Source organism: Gymnoscopelus microlampas (genome assembly GCF_963454915.1).
Source record: "Gymnoscopelus microlampas genome assembly, chromosome: 20".
NCBI classification, from domain to species: Eukaryota; Metazoa; Chordata; class Actinopteri; order Myctophiformes; family Myctophidae; genus Gymnoscopelus; species Gymnoscopelus microlampas.
In genome coordinates, this window is record NC_139957.1 from 26,543,444 (window position 1) to 26,560,085 (window position 16,642).

General features: G+C 41.4%; 2 protein-coding genes across 3 annotated transcripts in view; one reads left to right on the forward strand and one right to left on the reverse strand.

Moving 5' to 3' along the window:
• The window catches only part of rps6ka1 (ribosomal protein S6 kinase a, polypeptide 1), a gene marked incomplete at its 5' end in the record, with an annotated part of 83,136 nt that extends 74,907 nt beyond the window's left edge, over positions 1-8,229 (reverse strand). For both annotated transcript variants that reach the window (XM_084045775.1, XM_084045774.1), the window contains one exon: positions 8,071-8,229. In XM_084045775.1, the coding sequence (XP_083901901.1) occupies positions 8,071-8,229 (159 nt within the window). The remainder of the gene's footprint in view (positions 1-8,070) is intronic.
• The window catches only part of cnksr1 (connector enhancer of kinase suppressor of Ras 1), a 38,238-nt gene continuing 29,736 nt past the window's right edge, over positions 8,141-16,642 (forward strand). Inside the window, exons 1-4 of the mRNA XM_084045773.1 lie at positions 8,141-8,279; positions 10,147-10,304; positions 13,858-14,060; positions 14,671-14,755. Coding sequence (XP_083901899.1) covers positions 8,228-8,279; positions 10,147-10,304; positions 13,858-14,060; positions 14,671-14,755 — 498 coding nt within the window. The 5' untranslated portion in view covers positions 8,141-8,227. The remainder of the gene's footprint in view (positions 8,280-10,146; positions 10,305-13,857; positions 14,061-14,670; positions 14,756-16,642) is intronic.

The window sequence follows — 16,642 nt, forward strand, 5'->3', positions numbered from 1 at the left end:
TGTGTGGTGTATCACAAACACAAAACGGTGGGGAAAGTGGTTGGCTGACCTCACCTGCAACATAGGTTTTGGTTGTTAACCACTTGAAGCCGGACATGGCACTCATTTAGCAAAAATAGCCACTCCACCAGCTCGCTACCCGTTGTGCTGCAAACACGCTGTGTGCATGTAGATCGCCTATTTTCGGCAGAGGGATTTGGTTTAAGGGAAAAAAGGAGGAGTAAAGAACAGACTTCTCTAATAATCTTTGAATATATGTATTTTAAAGCGAACATTTTTAACTCAAATCTTTGCTTCTGGGGGTCCCTGGAACACAATATGTTGAGATGGGGGTCCGCGGCCAAACATATATCATTTTGGGGGTCCTTGACATGAAAAAGTGGGAGCACCACTGATATAGAAATATACGTTTTTCAGAGAAAACTGTTAGGATTTAGAAGACATTTGTAGAATCGACCTCAGGTCCTCAACTCAACGTATCATTCTGACCATTGAAACACATTCAGCATAGAGAGAGACACACACCCAGTCGTCCTGCCTGGACAGAATGACTCCTCTTATCACACAGTAGGGCTTCTGGACTTTGTATCCCATGCTAGAGTAATAACCATGTTTTTTTATGATACCGTTTACATAGGCTACTGAACCACACCTACAGTAGTCACATCCAGAGTGTTAACTTCAAGGAATATAGTTCACCCAAAGAATTACACATTTTCTATCAATTACATACCCCATGAAGCCTTGAATTCATGGATTTTTTTTGTTTTTGTCGAATTCCTAAGCCAATAATTTGATGACCGGTGGAGTCTCTCGTAGGAGACTCAATTGACCTGCATTTGAGTCTCCTATCGCAAGCTCAAATGGACCCTTACAGGTTAACTCAGTTATTACACCGGATTTTACTGTGTAGCACGCACGCACGCACGCACGCACGCACGCACGCACGCACGCACGCACGCACGCACGCACGCACGCACGCACGCACACACGCACACACGCACACACACATGCACACACACATGCACATGCACACATGTACACATACATGCACGCACACACACTTGGACAAAGCCATGCCACATTGCTCAGAGGGTGGTTGCTGGTTAAAATGACACCACCTAGAGGGAGGGTTATCCATCACATGTCATATGTGGAAGTAACGGTCAAAGTCAATGGCATCCCTTAGCTCTAATAACCCTCGGCATTGTCTGTGTGATGGATAAGCAGCTGCCGGTGGCAGCCTCATGGTACCTCATAACTCTATATTGGCCCTGGGTTATGTAGCAGCATAGCCCCACAGGTCATTACTCGTCATTCTACTTTGCGTTCATCTCTCCTCTCCTTTTCCCCCTATCTTCTCTGGTGTCATCTTTTTCCTCTTATCTTCTCAGATTGTCTCCGCTTATTTTTCTCATTGTTCTCATCCCCTCTTAACCACTTGGTTTGAACCCTAGAGCGAACGATTGGTGAAAATAGCCAATTGGCTATTTTTCGGCAAAGAGATTTGGTGTAGAGCGAAAAAGAGGGGGCCTAGTATAAACCCCTCTTCCTCCACTCATATTTCCGATCCTTCATTGCTGTATAATATTACTGCCTTTCTCTCCTTGTCTCTCCAAGGGTGCCGGTACATCAGGGGGATGTACTGAATGCTTTGCTGTGTTTATGGCCCCTTGGCGAGATGGGATGGCTGCCAGACATATACAGTATGGCCCTGCAGCAAAAGTCGTACCAGGGACCAGGGTGTAATGAAAAGAACATCAGCAGGAGGAAATTTAAAGAGAAGCCAGACCATGATCCTTGCTATGCTTTAGTAAAGCCCTGACAACACACGGAAAAGGACGGTTTTGCTCTTTAAAAATCAATACCGTTTATAAAGATCACAGAAGTAAACATTAGGACATGGGTCTTTAAGACCACATGAATGACCATAAGGGAAGCATGCTTAATGTAGAAGGCGTATTAACATACTGTATCTTACTTAATAGAATATGAATGGATACACTGACAGCCTGTGAGAGGTATTATGTCCATTATGGACATGAAATACATTCCATTTAAGTGACCATCACAGTAAAATCCAGTGTACAAATGGATAAATAAACACCAAATAAATGCTTTTACTAAGATCAATGGAAATTTGGATATGTGCAGTTATTGGACATAATGGTGTTTTTTTTGGGGGGGGGGGGGGGGGCATTTTGCCTTTATTCGATAGGATAGTGGAGAGAGAGACGGGAAATGGGGAGAGAGTCTGTGAGTGACATGCAGCAAATCAATCGCCAGGCTCGGGAATCAAACCCGGGACACGCTGTCAGGCATCAAAGCCTATGTGGTGTCAGCGCCCACGTAATGACCATTTAAGGGCAACAGGGAATCTCTTTTTCTTCGTGCAACCGTTGTGACATCATAGACGGTTGTGACTCAGAGGTGTTCCCCGTCGAGAGTTATAACGACCCCGGGGGGACACCATACAGTAGCACACTGTTGGCTGGAAGTGAAGGATCATGGGTAAGATGAGTCAGCCCACATGTGCAATGAAGTGAGACACCACTAGACTGTTATTTATTGGCTTATTGATGCGTGTGTGTGTGTGTGTGTGTGTGTGTGTGTGTGTGTGTGTGTGTGTGTGTGTGTGTGTGTGCGTGTGTGCGTGTGCGTGTGCGCGCGTGCGCGCGTGCGTGCGTGCGTGCGTGCGTGCGTGCGTGCGTGCGTGCGTGCGTGCGTGCGTGCGTGCGTGTGCGTGCGTGCGTTTAGGGGCTCTCAAAATGCCCTGGGAACATTAGCTGTCTGAGCTGAGACAAACAAGATGACAGATTTTAGTCCCACGATAACAACAGCCTGCAAACTAGGCTAGATAGAATAATAAAGATGACAGTTGTTTGCCCTCATTCTTAATTTGATTTATAATTTGCAACCAAAAAGATGGAATGCGATGGGGACTAGAAAGAGAGATGTGAGCAGAGAAACCGTAAATAATCAATCAGACATATCTCTTCCCCTCTGAATATATAATACAACCCAAACAACCCAATTTAAATTCAAACACACCCAACCAAAGGTGCTTCGCATATACTTGATGTCAGCATGCATGCATGAAAATTGCTCCCTAAAAGATAAATTCTTACAACTACCCTGATCTTTCTGACAAATGCACATGAAGGCTTGTGTTAGTGGACCTTGTGTGTGTGCATCATTACAAAGATTTAACACATGACAATGCATTGGGCCAGGATACAAGAAGAGCACTTTCAGACTTCAGACTTCTGGTCACACTCAATCAAGCTCAAATGGAGAATACATGCAATGCAGATATCAATGCTCTCCTAATAGGGTTGTAGAAGAGAGAAGAGAGCAAATTAATTAACTGCTCAATAATGGAGAACCTGTAATCATCCAGTGTTGTCTACTGAATCTATGACACTAACACAAGACGATAAAAAAATCTACTCTGACTCCATGTAAAAATGAAATATAAATAAAGCATAATTACATTAACAACAACAACATCAACAACATTTTATCAGGAAAATAGGCTGGCAGATTGTCGTTTTTTTAGGGACGATTGATGATTAGTAGGCTACTGTCAGAGAGAGGGAAAGCGAGAGATAGAGACTGGCATTTACCCACATGAAGCATCTCTATTCTGGGAATGTCATAATTCATCAAAAAATAAATGAGCGGGTCGGGGCGCCCGCTGGCCTAGCGGTCCAGACGCTTACCACATAGGCTGGTAATCCAGCTTGACTGCGGATTCGACCCCCGATCCCAACAACCTTTGCTGCGTGTCACCCCCCCATCTCTCTCTCCATTTCCTGTCAGCCTACTTCCCTATCAATAAAGGCAGAAAAAGCCCAAAGAAATATTAAAAAAAAAAGAAAAAATAGGTGAACATTCAGTGAAAATATCAGATCTACAAGCTCACAAATGTATACATCCCAAAATGATGAGTTATATGAGTATGTTATGATATACTGTATTTTAGGCTTTTCCGTTTGTACCAATTCACTCCCATCTGCGTAAGCAAGCATAGATATGCTTGTGATGCCATGGTCACTGCTTTATCAGGACATTGTATGACCAATGATACGTGATGCTACTCTTGTTGAAGTGCAACTCATCAACAGTGTAAACATCATGTTATAGATTTGCACTTTTCATATCCTGCTCTATTACTTTCCTTTTCTTCCTCTATATCTTATTACTCACATCTCCTCGTCACATAATGTGACCAGTACCATATTCTATATTCTCTATATGTTTAATAACATTGAGAACTTGTCATGTGATACTGCCTGGTGTCATCTTGTTCTGCGAATTGCGGCTCAACTGAAATATTAACTCACCACCCTTAGTTAGAGTAAGAGTCTTAGGACCGAGGGTCTACAAAATTCACAACAGCTACCGGTATTTCCACTATTTGATGTGCAGCTAAGTATACTGTAGGGCAGGGGTCTTCGACTATTTCAGACCAAGGACCCCCTAGCTGAGAGAGAGATGAAGCAGGGACCCCCTCTATAATGTATAATATTGTGTTTCAGATTAAACTTATTTTCTTTTTACTTGGTCTGTTCTTTTTCCCCTCTACACCTATACCTCTTTGCCAAAAATAGCAGATCTACAAGCTCACAACGCCTCGCAGTGTGAGGCGTTGTGAGCTTGTAGATCTGCTATTTTTGGCTAAAGTTCTCCTCAGAGTAGGAATGCTAGGGTTCAAGTGGTTAATGTAAAAACAAAAAAAAGATCATATCACACAAAGATTTGGCGGCCCCCCTGTAGTAACTCTGAGGACCCCCTAGGGGTCCCCGACCCCCTGTTGAAGACCCCTGCTGTAGGGTTTAAAAACAAACAACAAGACAGTAGCCTACTGGAGTTATATGCTTCACACACAATGTAAGTTGCTGTAAGATAAACAACTGTGAGTGACAGAAAACCATTGACTGCTGATAACTGTAGCTATGACTATAGTAATGACTGCAGCTGAGCAGAAACGGCACGTTGGAACACGAATCTGTCCCTCTGGTATTTGGGGTGGGTAAAATGCAGGCCAAAGGCAAGATCCTGAAACAGACCTAATAGCACGACAATTTGGAGAAAAAAACAAACTAAATAAAATAAGCCTTGATTACAGTAACACATCAGCACTTCGTTAAGTTTTTTGTGAAGGTCTACCGTGCCATTGCAAAGTATTGGCCTTTTTCTGAATCAATAGGTTAGACAATGGTCATGGTAGACATTTACAGTAATGATCAAAAAAGAAAAGAAAAAGACGTTGATGACTGGGCTGATATCCATGCATTACGCCATTGACCTGCACACTATTCAAAAGACAGAACTGTTGTATAAAAGGGCACCAGAGCCATTATTTTCAATTGGGACCGTCAGAGAGTTTTGTACTGTAATGTAATAATAATCTAAGATCATAGCCTTGATAGTTTGTTCTGACATTGCCATTTGAGCCGACATCTTACAATCTATCTCTCTCTGCTTTAGATTGTCCACTCCCTTCAGTCAGTAGAGAGCATATTTGACTAAACAAAAGGGTACAGTGACCCAGTCAGCCTCCATAATCATAGCCTCAGCCCTCTGTCAATCTTTATCTATGGAATGAATGATATATCATAGAGAAGCCAAAATAGAGATATTGATGTTTCTGAAAAATCTTTTACTTCTTTTAACTTAAGCGAAGAACTACCTTTGTACCCAGAGAAGAACCCATGTGTTCTTTTCATAAAAAAGGAGAACAATTTGTCCCAGTACATACAGTACGAACACGCAAAGTTATAACTATATCAGTGTGCTAGACCTGTCACTATTTCTGTAAATATTTGAAGATGTTGACAGCCATACATACTGTATATACTAACAGGGACACTGTGCCATTCAGGCCATACCATTTCTCTCTTTCTGCTCCCTCTGATCCGTGTTGAAAGGGACAAACAGCAGGGGGGGCCAGATATCAGAGGGCAACTCTCTCACGGTTGACCTTTTTCAACTGACTTTGGCCTTTTCATCTGAGACACACCATAATATCAGTATAAGTGTACTTGGCCATTGTTGTGCAACACACAGTGTAGATGTGATGCGATGATCAGAAGTAGGCTACATGGTAAGCTTTAATTAAAATCTATATTTGTAATGGTATATGGGCTGATGTGACTACCCAGGAATTGAGCATGAATTGCTTTGAAGATTTGTAAAATAACTATTTTCACGAGGGTTCGGTTTAGGGTTAATACGTGATAATAACTGCTCTGATGCTAGTGTTCACTTAACTCTCAAAATGTAAAAACTGACCTGCAAACGTTCAAAGATACGCTGTATTTGCTATGCATTCATTCACAATTTTTAGCCCATATCTCTGGTTGCCTCTGTTATTATAATCATTGCTTATTTAAAGAAGATAATTAGTAGACAAAAGCAGAACAGAGCTTTAAATTCCCCAAGGCACTATTTAACTGAAAGTAATGTGCTCAACACAAAATAACACACCCACAGCAGCTTAAAAACAATTGTCTCCTTTTGCTTGCTATTATTGTAACTGTCTTTTTATGAATAATTGAACAAGTACCACAGCTATTGCACATATTATTGAAGTATTGGTCAAACAAGGACATGTGTTTTCTGTAAGTGTGGTCCGCACGTCATTAGGAGACATTTCCTCTGCTAAGAGAGAAGACTAATCTTGTACTTGGAAAGAGGATTAGGACTTTTGCTCCAAATAAAGAACAGTCTGATCTAATGTATTTCCCACCATACAACACAGCAATAACCATACGCTTTGTAATAGTTATTCAGTGTTGGAAAGTAACAAATATGCTTATACTCACATACCATACTTTTAAGGTGGGCTACTTAACTTGAGTATTTCCATGTTTTGATACTTATAGCCCACTTCTACTCCAATATACTGTACATCTCAGAGGCAGATGTTGTACATTTTACTCCACAAATACTATGTGACAGCTTTACTTTGCAGATTAAATTAATACAAAGCATTAACACATTAACGGATACATTATTATGCTGTATTAGCTGGTTAAGCTACCCAGCACACAGTAAGCTTTATTAAAATCAGCCCCACATTTACCAGCTGCAGCATTAAAATGATGAACACATATAGCCTCCAATCCAATCGAATATTATGGTGAAAATTAAATGGGCTATTTTCTACTCTATAGTTGATGCCAATAGTTTGTTTTACTCTTACTCAAGTAAACTTTCAGCTTTTTCTACATTGTGGTAGGTCTATCTATCTATTGTAATTACTTAGTAAAAACTCTGCATACTTCTTCCAAGCTTTGTAGCATTGAAAATAAACTTTGAGGAGAGTTGTAAAACCTTGTATATACCTTGTATTTCATCCAGTGGTGGAAAGTAACTAAGTACATTTACTCAAGTACTGTACTTAAGTACAATTATGAAGTACTTTTACTTTACTTGACTATTTCGAATTTTCAACACTTTTGAATAAAATATTGTACTTTTTACTCCACTACAATGATTAGAAAACTTTATTTACTACTTTGTAGTTTTGGATTATTATTACAAAACATACATTAACCTCCTCAGCTCTATTTAAACTTTGGCTATTTGAAAATAGCAGATCTACAAGCTCACAATAAGTTGCATTGCGACGCATTGTGAGCTTGTAGATCTGCTATTTTCAAAAGATTTGTATTCATATTGAAGTTGTGAATGGGACATTCTGCATAATGAATACTTTCTATATTTGGTACTACTTTAAACACATTTTGATGCCAACACTTTTGTACTTTAACTCAAGTATTTTAATTCCGGGCTTTTACTTGTAACAGAGTATTTCTACATTGCAGTATTGATACTTTCACTTCAGTAAAAAAAAAGTGAGAACTTTACTACTTTTTCCTCCACTCGTCATCCCCATCCCACTCCCTGGACTGGAGACCCTCAGGTATGTGGAGGAAGAGGGGCAGACAGACTGACAGACAGACAGACAGACAGACAGACAGACAGACAGACAGACAGACAGACAGACAGACAGACAGACAGCTCCTCCTCACTACTATTGGCCACCAGGGAACACTTTACCTGTGAGGGGGAGTGGTGGCGCCGATGATCGTCATCGGAGGAGTCGAGATCAGGATCAACTTTTCCTTCGTGGTTCAACGATCCGGAGAAGTAGTAGAAATCCGCGAGAACGGCCTGGACGTGAAGAAGCGACTCGAACAGCAGCACTCCGATAGGCATGGAGCCTATAACGTCGTGGAGCGAGGAGAAAGTCAGCGAGTGGCTTAAAGGTGAGGCGCGTTGTGCGCTTTTTATAAAGTTGATCGCTTCGGTTCTCAGGTATTTTGGCTCGTACTGTAACACAGGTCCATAATAGAAGCAGTGTTGCCAGGTCTTGCTTATTATAAGCGACTTTGGGCTTCTTTTTCTGTAAAGTTGCTAGTAAGTTAAAACATTGGTTGGGTTGCGTTTTTTTGGGCTTTGTTTCTAAAAGTGTACTTGCTTATTTTAGGCTTGCTTCCACATTTTTTGATTATTATTTAAACCAGTGGTTCCCAAATATGTTCATGTCACGGACCCCCAAATTAATATGTAGCCTATTTGTGTTAGAAAGTTTCAAAAATATTCCACATTTTATTTCAGAGTTTTTGAAAATAGCAGATCTACAAGCTGTTGTGTGCTTGTACTTGTGCTATTTTCAAATAGCCGATGCATACAGGTTTTAAAAGTGCTCATGTGGCTATAGTTAGTTTCTTCTGGGCTTGTTTTCCTAGACCTGATTGCTTTTTTCTCTCGCAGTATCTGGCAACACTGTCAGCTACAATCCTCTTGGAAGGGAAAGGTGGAATGAGGAAGTGTCCTGTAGCAGTGAGAGGCCATACAAATCTTATTCTAGTTCGCTGTCAACAAACTAGCCATTTTAACTCAGTCAGTAGGGTACAACGGGGGGAATTGCCCCCACACTCACAAGTTGCTGCAATGAGAAGATTCACGTTGTGATTTATAGCATGTCTCTGTAAGAGAGGCATACTGCTGATTTATAGCCTACTGTACATTCATATTTCCCACAGCTGTCATGCAAGTGTACTCACCTGCCTTACAAATAAATAACAATGGGTGTCCCTATATAGATGCATGGTTTATTATCATCACACTGATTGTTGCAACATTCAGGCTTTTTCATCATGTAATGACACATTTGTAACAAGTCACAAGATTTCTTACTGATTGCACAACTGGTTTGTTGCTTAGAATATTTCATGTTCCAGGAACACCAGGTGCGCTTGATAATAACATAATAGAATAGAATTTAGAAGTTATGATTTTGCTGGGGAAAAAACGTTGAATTAAGTCCATTTAGTATGATAAGTCAGACATAAGGACTTTTTAATTTGTGTCCGTTTCTACACAGTGACGTCCTTTGTGTTTGGATATTGTGTGTACAGTTTATACCTGCCTGTTTTGAAGTAGAGAAGTCCTTTTGGGCTTAGAGACTACTTGTTCAGTCAGTACTTTATGTCATTAACCCCTCTCATCCTGTGACTCTGGGCATGTTCATGCCCACATGTCTCTACCTGTTATGCATGCACATGTGAGTTTCTGTCAGTTCCCTCGAGTGGTGGGTGTGTGTGTGTGTGTGTGTGTGTGTGTGTGTGTGTGTGTGTGTGTGTGTGTGTGTGTGTGTGTGTGTGTGTGTGTGTGTGTGTGTGTGTGTGCGTGCGTGCGTGCGTGCGTGCGTGCGTGCGTGTGTGACTATGAACGAGTGTGCATTCGTGTTCCTGACCTGCATTATGCCATATGTCCTCAAGATTCAATATTTCATATTTTTACAGTTTATATGAGTACGCTACACAAGAGTAAAATTATTTGGCATTGTAGCAGCAATAACAACAACAAGATACTAAAGAATAGCCTATGCCTAAGATATGGGTTGCAGGGATCAGGGTTAGGGTTAGTGTAAGGGTAAGGAGTCAATGTAATCTCCCCAAACGTTTGCTAAGTAAATGTGTGTGTGTGTGTGTGTGTGTGTGTGTGTGTGTGTGTGTGTGTGTGTGTGTGTGTGTGTGTGTGTGTGTGTGTGTGTGTGTGTGTGTGTGTGTGTGTGTGTGTGTGTGTGCGTGTGTGTGTGTGTGCGTGCGTGTGTGTCAATGTTATCAGGTATGGATCCTACCCTCCAGCAGTACCCGTTCTCGGAGTGGCAGTTGTCAGGTGTGGATCTACTCCAGTTGTCCTCCCAGGACCTGGAACGTTTGGGGGTCCACAAGATAGGACACCAGGAACTCATACTGGAGGCTGTGGAGAAACTCTGCTCTCTGGTGAGAGAGCGAGGCTGGTGTGTGTGTGTGTGTGTGTGTGTGTGTGTGTGTGTGTGTGTGTGTGTGTGTGTGTGTGTGTGTGTGTGTGTGTGTGTGTACGTGCGCGTGCGTGCGTGCGTGCGTGCGTGCGTGTGTTGTGTGTTTATGTTTATGACCACAATGAAACCAATTTCTGTAATGTAGGTCTTGCATATTGCTTTTGCCAATGTTCTAATAATAGAATGGAAGGGTTTTTTTGCAAGCTGTTTGGTTCATTTTCATGGGACCTTTGGTCTTGTTTGTATAGCTGAACCATGAGCTGTAATAGACTTGGACTAATCCAGCCAATTTAAGCAACAACCAATCTTTTTGCGTCCTGGTACTGGTCCACCCAGTTCCACTTACCGTACAGTACATAGATTAGGACCATGCCACAGAGGTTTGCATTAGCATTTGCACCTAATCCCCTAGTTTTGTTTTTTTGTGATCGCCGTCAGTCACATGCATCATGATACAATTGTTATTTCAGTTTTCTTTGCTAAATCAAAGGACTAGTTAACCAAAGCCGATTTAGGCCTCGCACAAATACATCCACCTAATCCTTTACATGCAAATTTGGGAAGTGTTTGTAGTTTGCTAAAAATAAAACTTCCTCCTTTCACCATTGTGAGTCTCTCTCTCATTCGTTTTATGCAACGCAATTAATGTACGCCCCCCTCTTCTCTTTCTTACGCGCTCCTTTATTTTATCTTTCATGGTCTCTACATATTCACTTTTCAGAGAATGCTCAGGAAACTTATGTAAACAATAGGGAAAAAAAATCTCCCACTCTCAGAATGGCCTTTGTTTCCATGGAAGGATTAATTGAGGGTGGGCAGTACCAGGCAAGGTTCCAGCTTGAGTGATAGCCATCAGGCCACAGCTAAGGCACCTTACATTTCTTGTTGTCAAATTATTTAAATCAGTGGTTCCCAACCTGTGGGCCGGGGTCCACTGGTTGGTCGTGAGGATATTGCAAGAGATTTTCATTATAATATAATATTAATATTTAAAAAAAGTTTCTTTAATACCTTGAAAGGTGAGTTTACATTGTGATACTGCTAAATAGGAACTTAAAGTATACTAGTTACATTGAACCAAGCCAGAACACAATCAATTGAATGATCATAAAGTGCTATGGATTGGAAATGCACGCAACCCACCCATCTGACCACTTATTAACCCATTCAATCCCAGGAACCCATCTACAAATGTCTTCTAAATCCTAACAGTTTTCTGAACCTCCCCCAGAAACGAAGATTTTAGTTAAAAATGTTGTTAAACAATATATATGTATTCAAAAAGATTTGCACAAAAGATTTTTCAAAAGTAGCAGATCTACAAGCTTGTGGCGCCGTGCTATGAGCTTGTATATCTGCCATTTTTTAATAGCCAAAGTATAAAATAATGGTTATAGCTCAAATCTAAAATGACACAGATGTGCTCCCGGATTGAATGGGTTTTAAACCCTCTAGTCTTGAAACAGGATTCAGTTACAACTGTACTCTGTACTCTACACTTTTTTTTGGTCAAATCTCTTCGCCAAAAATAGCCGATCTCCGTTCAAAACGTTTTGAGCTTGTAGATCTGCAGTTTATGGTGAACGTTCCCTCCCGAATAGGCATGCTGGGGTTCAAGAGGTTAAGCAGGTGGATATGGGAAGAAGGTGGCTGAATAAAGTAGCTGAATAATATTCAGAGCAGCAACAGGAGAGCAGCTAACTGTGACTTAGTACACCCTACAGTACCTGTAAACACTTTACACTTGTAAATGTGCCCCCCGGTAGTGCCAGGTAATTTTATGACTGAACTTGTGTTGCTCGTTAGCTTCAAAAATAGTCACAAAAGCTCCTGAGAATTAGACAGTTTAATGCAAAGTACAAATGAATAATTGATGATTGTGTGTGTGTGTGTGTGTGTGTGTGTGTGTGTGTGTGTGTGTGTGTGTGTGTGTGTGTGTGTGTGTGTGTGTGTGTGTGGGGGGGGGGGGGGGGGGGGGGGGGGGTGAACAAGAACTACTTTCTCTAAAAACAACACATGGGCACAATGGTGGAAAATAAGTGTTTACAAAAGAGAACAGATTGGCCTTCACTACTCAGAGATTCTCTTCATTTAGAAACGCCTCACTCCCTCTCGCTGTATTAAGATTGAGAGTATGCACACATCTGTTTGATCTGCACTCAAGTCTGGTACTTAAGGCACAAGTGTGTGCTCGGCTGGCATTCTGTAAATGACTGTCCGACCTGCGAGAGACACTCACGATGGAACATGACAAGACCACATGCTCTCTCAAGTACACGGTCGCTTAATTAACCAGCACAGCTTTGAAAAGGCCATGAAAGATTCATGATGACACTTGATGACACGCAGTACAAGTCCTGAGTGTTAATTTATCCATTTGTAGCTCCTTGCGGGTCCATTTGGTTACATTTCTACAATCTCAGTGTTAAATCGACACTCAGGATTTTACTGCGCACGTGTTTATTCAGGGGGGCTGATGTGGTCAGACCTCTGTATGAGGGAAGCTTACAAGGACCAAGCCTCTTGACCAGAGATGAGGGGATCACAATAATAATCTGTGTCTATGACGGGTCACATCCCACACTGCTCGTTAGAAAACCATAATGACAGCCACAGGAAGGAAGGGAGACATGAGAGGCGCTTTTCTTTTAGTTGTATTATGTGATTCTATTTTTCTAGGGAGCACTTGCTGCTGTTTTCAATGGGTAATCAGTGATAGTTTTCATCTCTTCATCATCAATCACTACGAGAATATTGGCAGAAACAATATATGGTATAGGTGAAAGCAAGGCATGGCACGTTTGTTTTTATCGCACATTTCATACACATTATGCATAGCTCTCTCAACCAATGATTGTTTTCCCATGTACTCTCAGTCTCTGTGTCAGTGATGGCTGTGTCCATGTGATGGCTGTGTCTCTGCTGGCTAAAGACCAAGCCAGAAATCTAGGTGTAATTTATGGGTTCTGAACAACATTTTAATAACTGCACCAAGTTAATAACAAAGTCAGCCTAATTTCATTTTAAGAATATAGCAAGAATTTGTATTTATTATATAAACGTATCCATGCCTTTATCTCTAGTAGGTAAAGGTTAGACTATACTGTAATGTTCTCTCAGGTCTCCGTTTAAAAGCTATCAGACACCTACAGCTCAGACACCTACAGCTCAGATGGACACATTACCATCAATTCTCATCTCTGCACTGGCTTCCAGTGGGTCATCATCATCGAGAAATATGGTTTATATGGTCAAAATATATCTCTGACTTGCTTTTGCATTTACCCTTAACAAGTCTCATTTGGTCTGGGACCAGTCTACTAACTGTTAAAACAAACATGGTGAGACAGCATCACATTACTATGCCACATACTGTTGAATCGACTTTGTGTATGAAATGTGCTAGACAAATAAACTTGCCTTTGCCTTCCCTTGAGAGATTTCTGTTCTCACAGAGTTAAATGAACACTGAGGATTTTACTCATGTGCATGTGTATGCCTATTGTACTCTCCAGACATATGGTATGGGAGGCGAGAGCCTGCGTGGTCTGACGGAGAAGCTGCGTGCCGTAGCCCAGACCCTTCAAATGGGCATCCAGGGCCGCTGGCGTGTCAACACCTACGATGGGCAGACTACCACCAAGCTGCCTGCCCATGTACTGCAGGTTGTCGTGGAGCTCATCACCTCTGCCAAAGGCCTATTCTCCCTGCTCAACAGGTTTGTGGTATCTGAGTAATCTAATTGATACACAAGTAATACAGAGTACGCTTTGTTTGATTTGCTTTTCTGTGTTTTTTGTTTTGTTTTGTTGGATATGTAAGCTCAAACTAATTTGATTATACAGACGTTTGTTTCAATAGTGAATGTAGAATGTTCTAACTAGAGGTTTAGCCTTTCAAAGTGAATGTGTTGGTGGCTGCAGTGCAATGTTGTCCCTTTGTCAAAATGCTGATATCTCATCTGATCTTTAAAAGCCCACCCCCGCTTTCTTTGTCTCTCCATTGTTGCCTGGAGTTAAGTTACACTTTGTCGTATGATGGTGTCATGCATTAGCTGATCTACAAGCTCACAACGTGGCACTTTGCAACATGTTGTGCTTGTAGATCAGCCATGTCTGGCAATCAACACCATCGTACAACAAAGTATATTATATACCTGGCTTTTCACCCTCTTACAATCAGTTGCCCCTGCTTGTATTTAGCCGTGACTCAAATTTGCTGACTTTGCTTTGACGTTGACTTTAGTCCTCTTAATTATGAATGACAAAAGGGCACTGCTTTGTTAACTTTTCATTCAGTCTTTAATGCATAAATCCATATCTATTCAGATACCAGTTCTTCCAGCTCAGTGGATACACAGCCAGCAAGAGCATCATAACCTTCTGTCAGGAGCTGGGGGCCATTGTGCAAAAGGTGGGTGAATCCACTCAAGTATATCATCAATATGTGGAAATCTAAAGTCACTCTGGCATTGTCATAAGTGAGTGCCTCATCTATAGTTTTTATTCTCATAATTGGTCAGCATCTGTTCATTCAGATAATCAAGGACAGCATGCAGTTTGCCTGTAGCGAGGAAGGATTTAATAGGCATTTCAATAGCCTTTGTGTGTGCTATAGTAAAAAGAAAGACAGATATGCTTGGTGGAATAGTCTTTGTATCCGCTTCCAACAACAGTTTTCTTTATCAAAAACTGTTATGCAGTGATTTTGCTTTTGTTGTTTATTAGTCATTGGCGTGGTGCTTGTGTTGTTGTCGTGTGCAAGAGGGAACTACAACGTATTGTTTGATCCCTGATTAGTCAGCCACATAAATGCAGCCTGCGCCTCACTGAACAACAAACACACTCCCTGCTCCTCTCGGGTAATGCATTCTTTATCTCCGCATTCCTGGCATATTTTAGTTGGTTGTACCTTGAAGAACCTTATATCAAAAGTATTTCCAAAAGGAGAGGGCTGTTTTCAGACTAATGTCTACTGTTTTATAGCATGGTATTGTGAAATGCTCCTCGGACTCAAAGGGTGGAGAATGTGCATTTTAAATAGTGTGAATGGCAAGTGGGAGAGAACTTGGTACTAGTAAAGTATTAGAGGACAAGCCTGGATATGTTATAGTGCTTAGAGGCGGGAGGGGAAGGAGGCCAGGGGGGGAGGGAGGGAAGGAGGGAGAGGCCAGGGAGGAAGGGAAGGAAGGAGGGAGGAAGAGAACGAGAGACAGGGATGACTGGTTACAGTGAAACTCTTCTATGACTTGACTCATAGGACAGTGTGAGTCGCGGTCACACATAACAGACTTAAAGTAAGGAGCGGGGGGTGAGAGAGAGAGGAGAAAAACTAAATTGTGTTATATTTACATGTTAGTTACTGAACAGATGAAGAGACAAGCAAAGACATGAGGCAGAAAGATAGGGTGATAGAATAAGAATGATAATTAAAGGGAGGCAGGCAGAAAAGACAGACATTGTGTGAAAGGGCCAGAGAAGCTGTGGGAGGGAGAGTGGGTACTCAGTGTTTAGAGGGCTTTATATAGTCCTCTATAGACAAGCCGTGGATGCTGCTCACCCAACACAACAGGTCAGGTACGACACACTCCTCTTTGATTGGCTTCTTTTGTTACAGCATTCCAATTTGACTTTGGTTGATTGTTGAAGTTAGCTTGAATATGCAATGTTAAGTTGTCACTAAGCATTCACATTTCACAATTCTTTTTACATTTATTACGGATTCTATAGTGTATAATTTTTTTTCTTTTTTTTAACTGATTATATTATTGGAAATCATTACGGCTACATCGACACTTATACATTTTAATTTTAAGATTATTAACTTTTGCTATGTTTGTGCCTAGCATTCAAACTACTCTGGGGTTTTTGAACCCTTAAAACAAAATGCTGCTGACCACGTCTTGTTTTGAAAACACCAGTGTCTGTCTGGACAGGCGGGAACGGGGACTTGTGAAAACGATGACGCATCTAGACTACCAGTGCTTAATTCAACATGGATATTGAATTACAGGTGTTGCTGACTTTGTCTATGGTAGCAACAGTTACATTTTGCATTGTATAATGCTAATACTGTCTATATGTGCAGGAGCAAGTTCTTATTCAAGTGACTGCCCAGTGGCATGAAGCGACGTTTTGATGGCTGATAAATGTACTGTATACAGTTCAAGTTGCGTGTCTGTCTGTCTATCTGTCTGTCTGTCTGTCTGTCTGTCTGTCTGTCTGTCTGTCTGTCTTTTGTCTGTGGCGGGTGGGCAAATTGTGCCCACCAATTGTGCAAATTGGCATTATGAGGCTATGG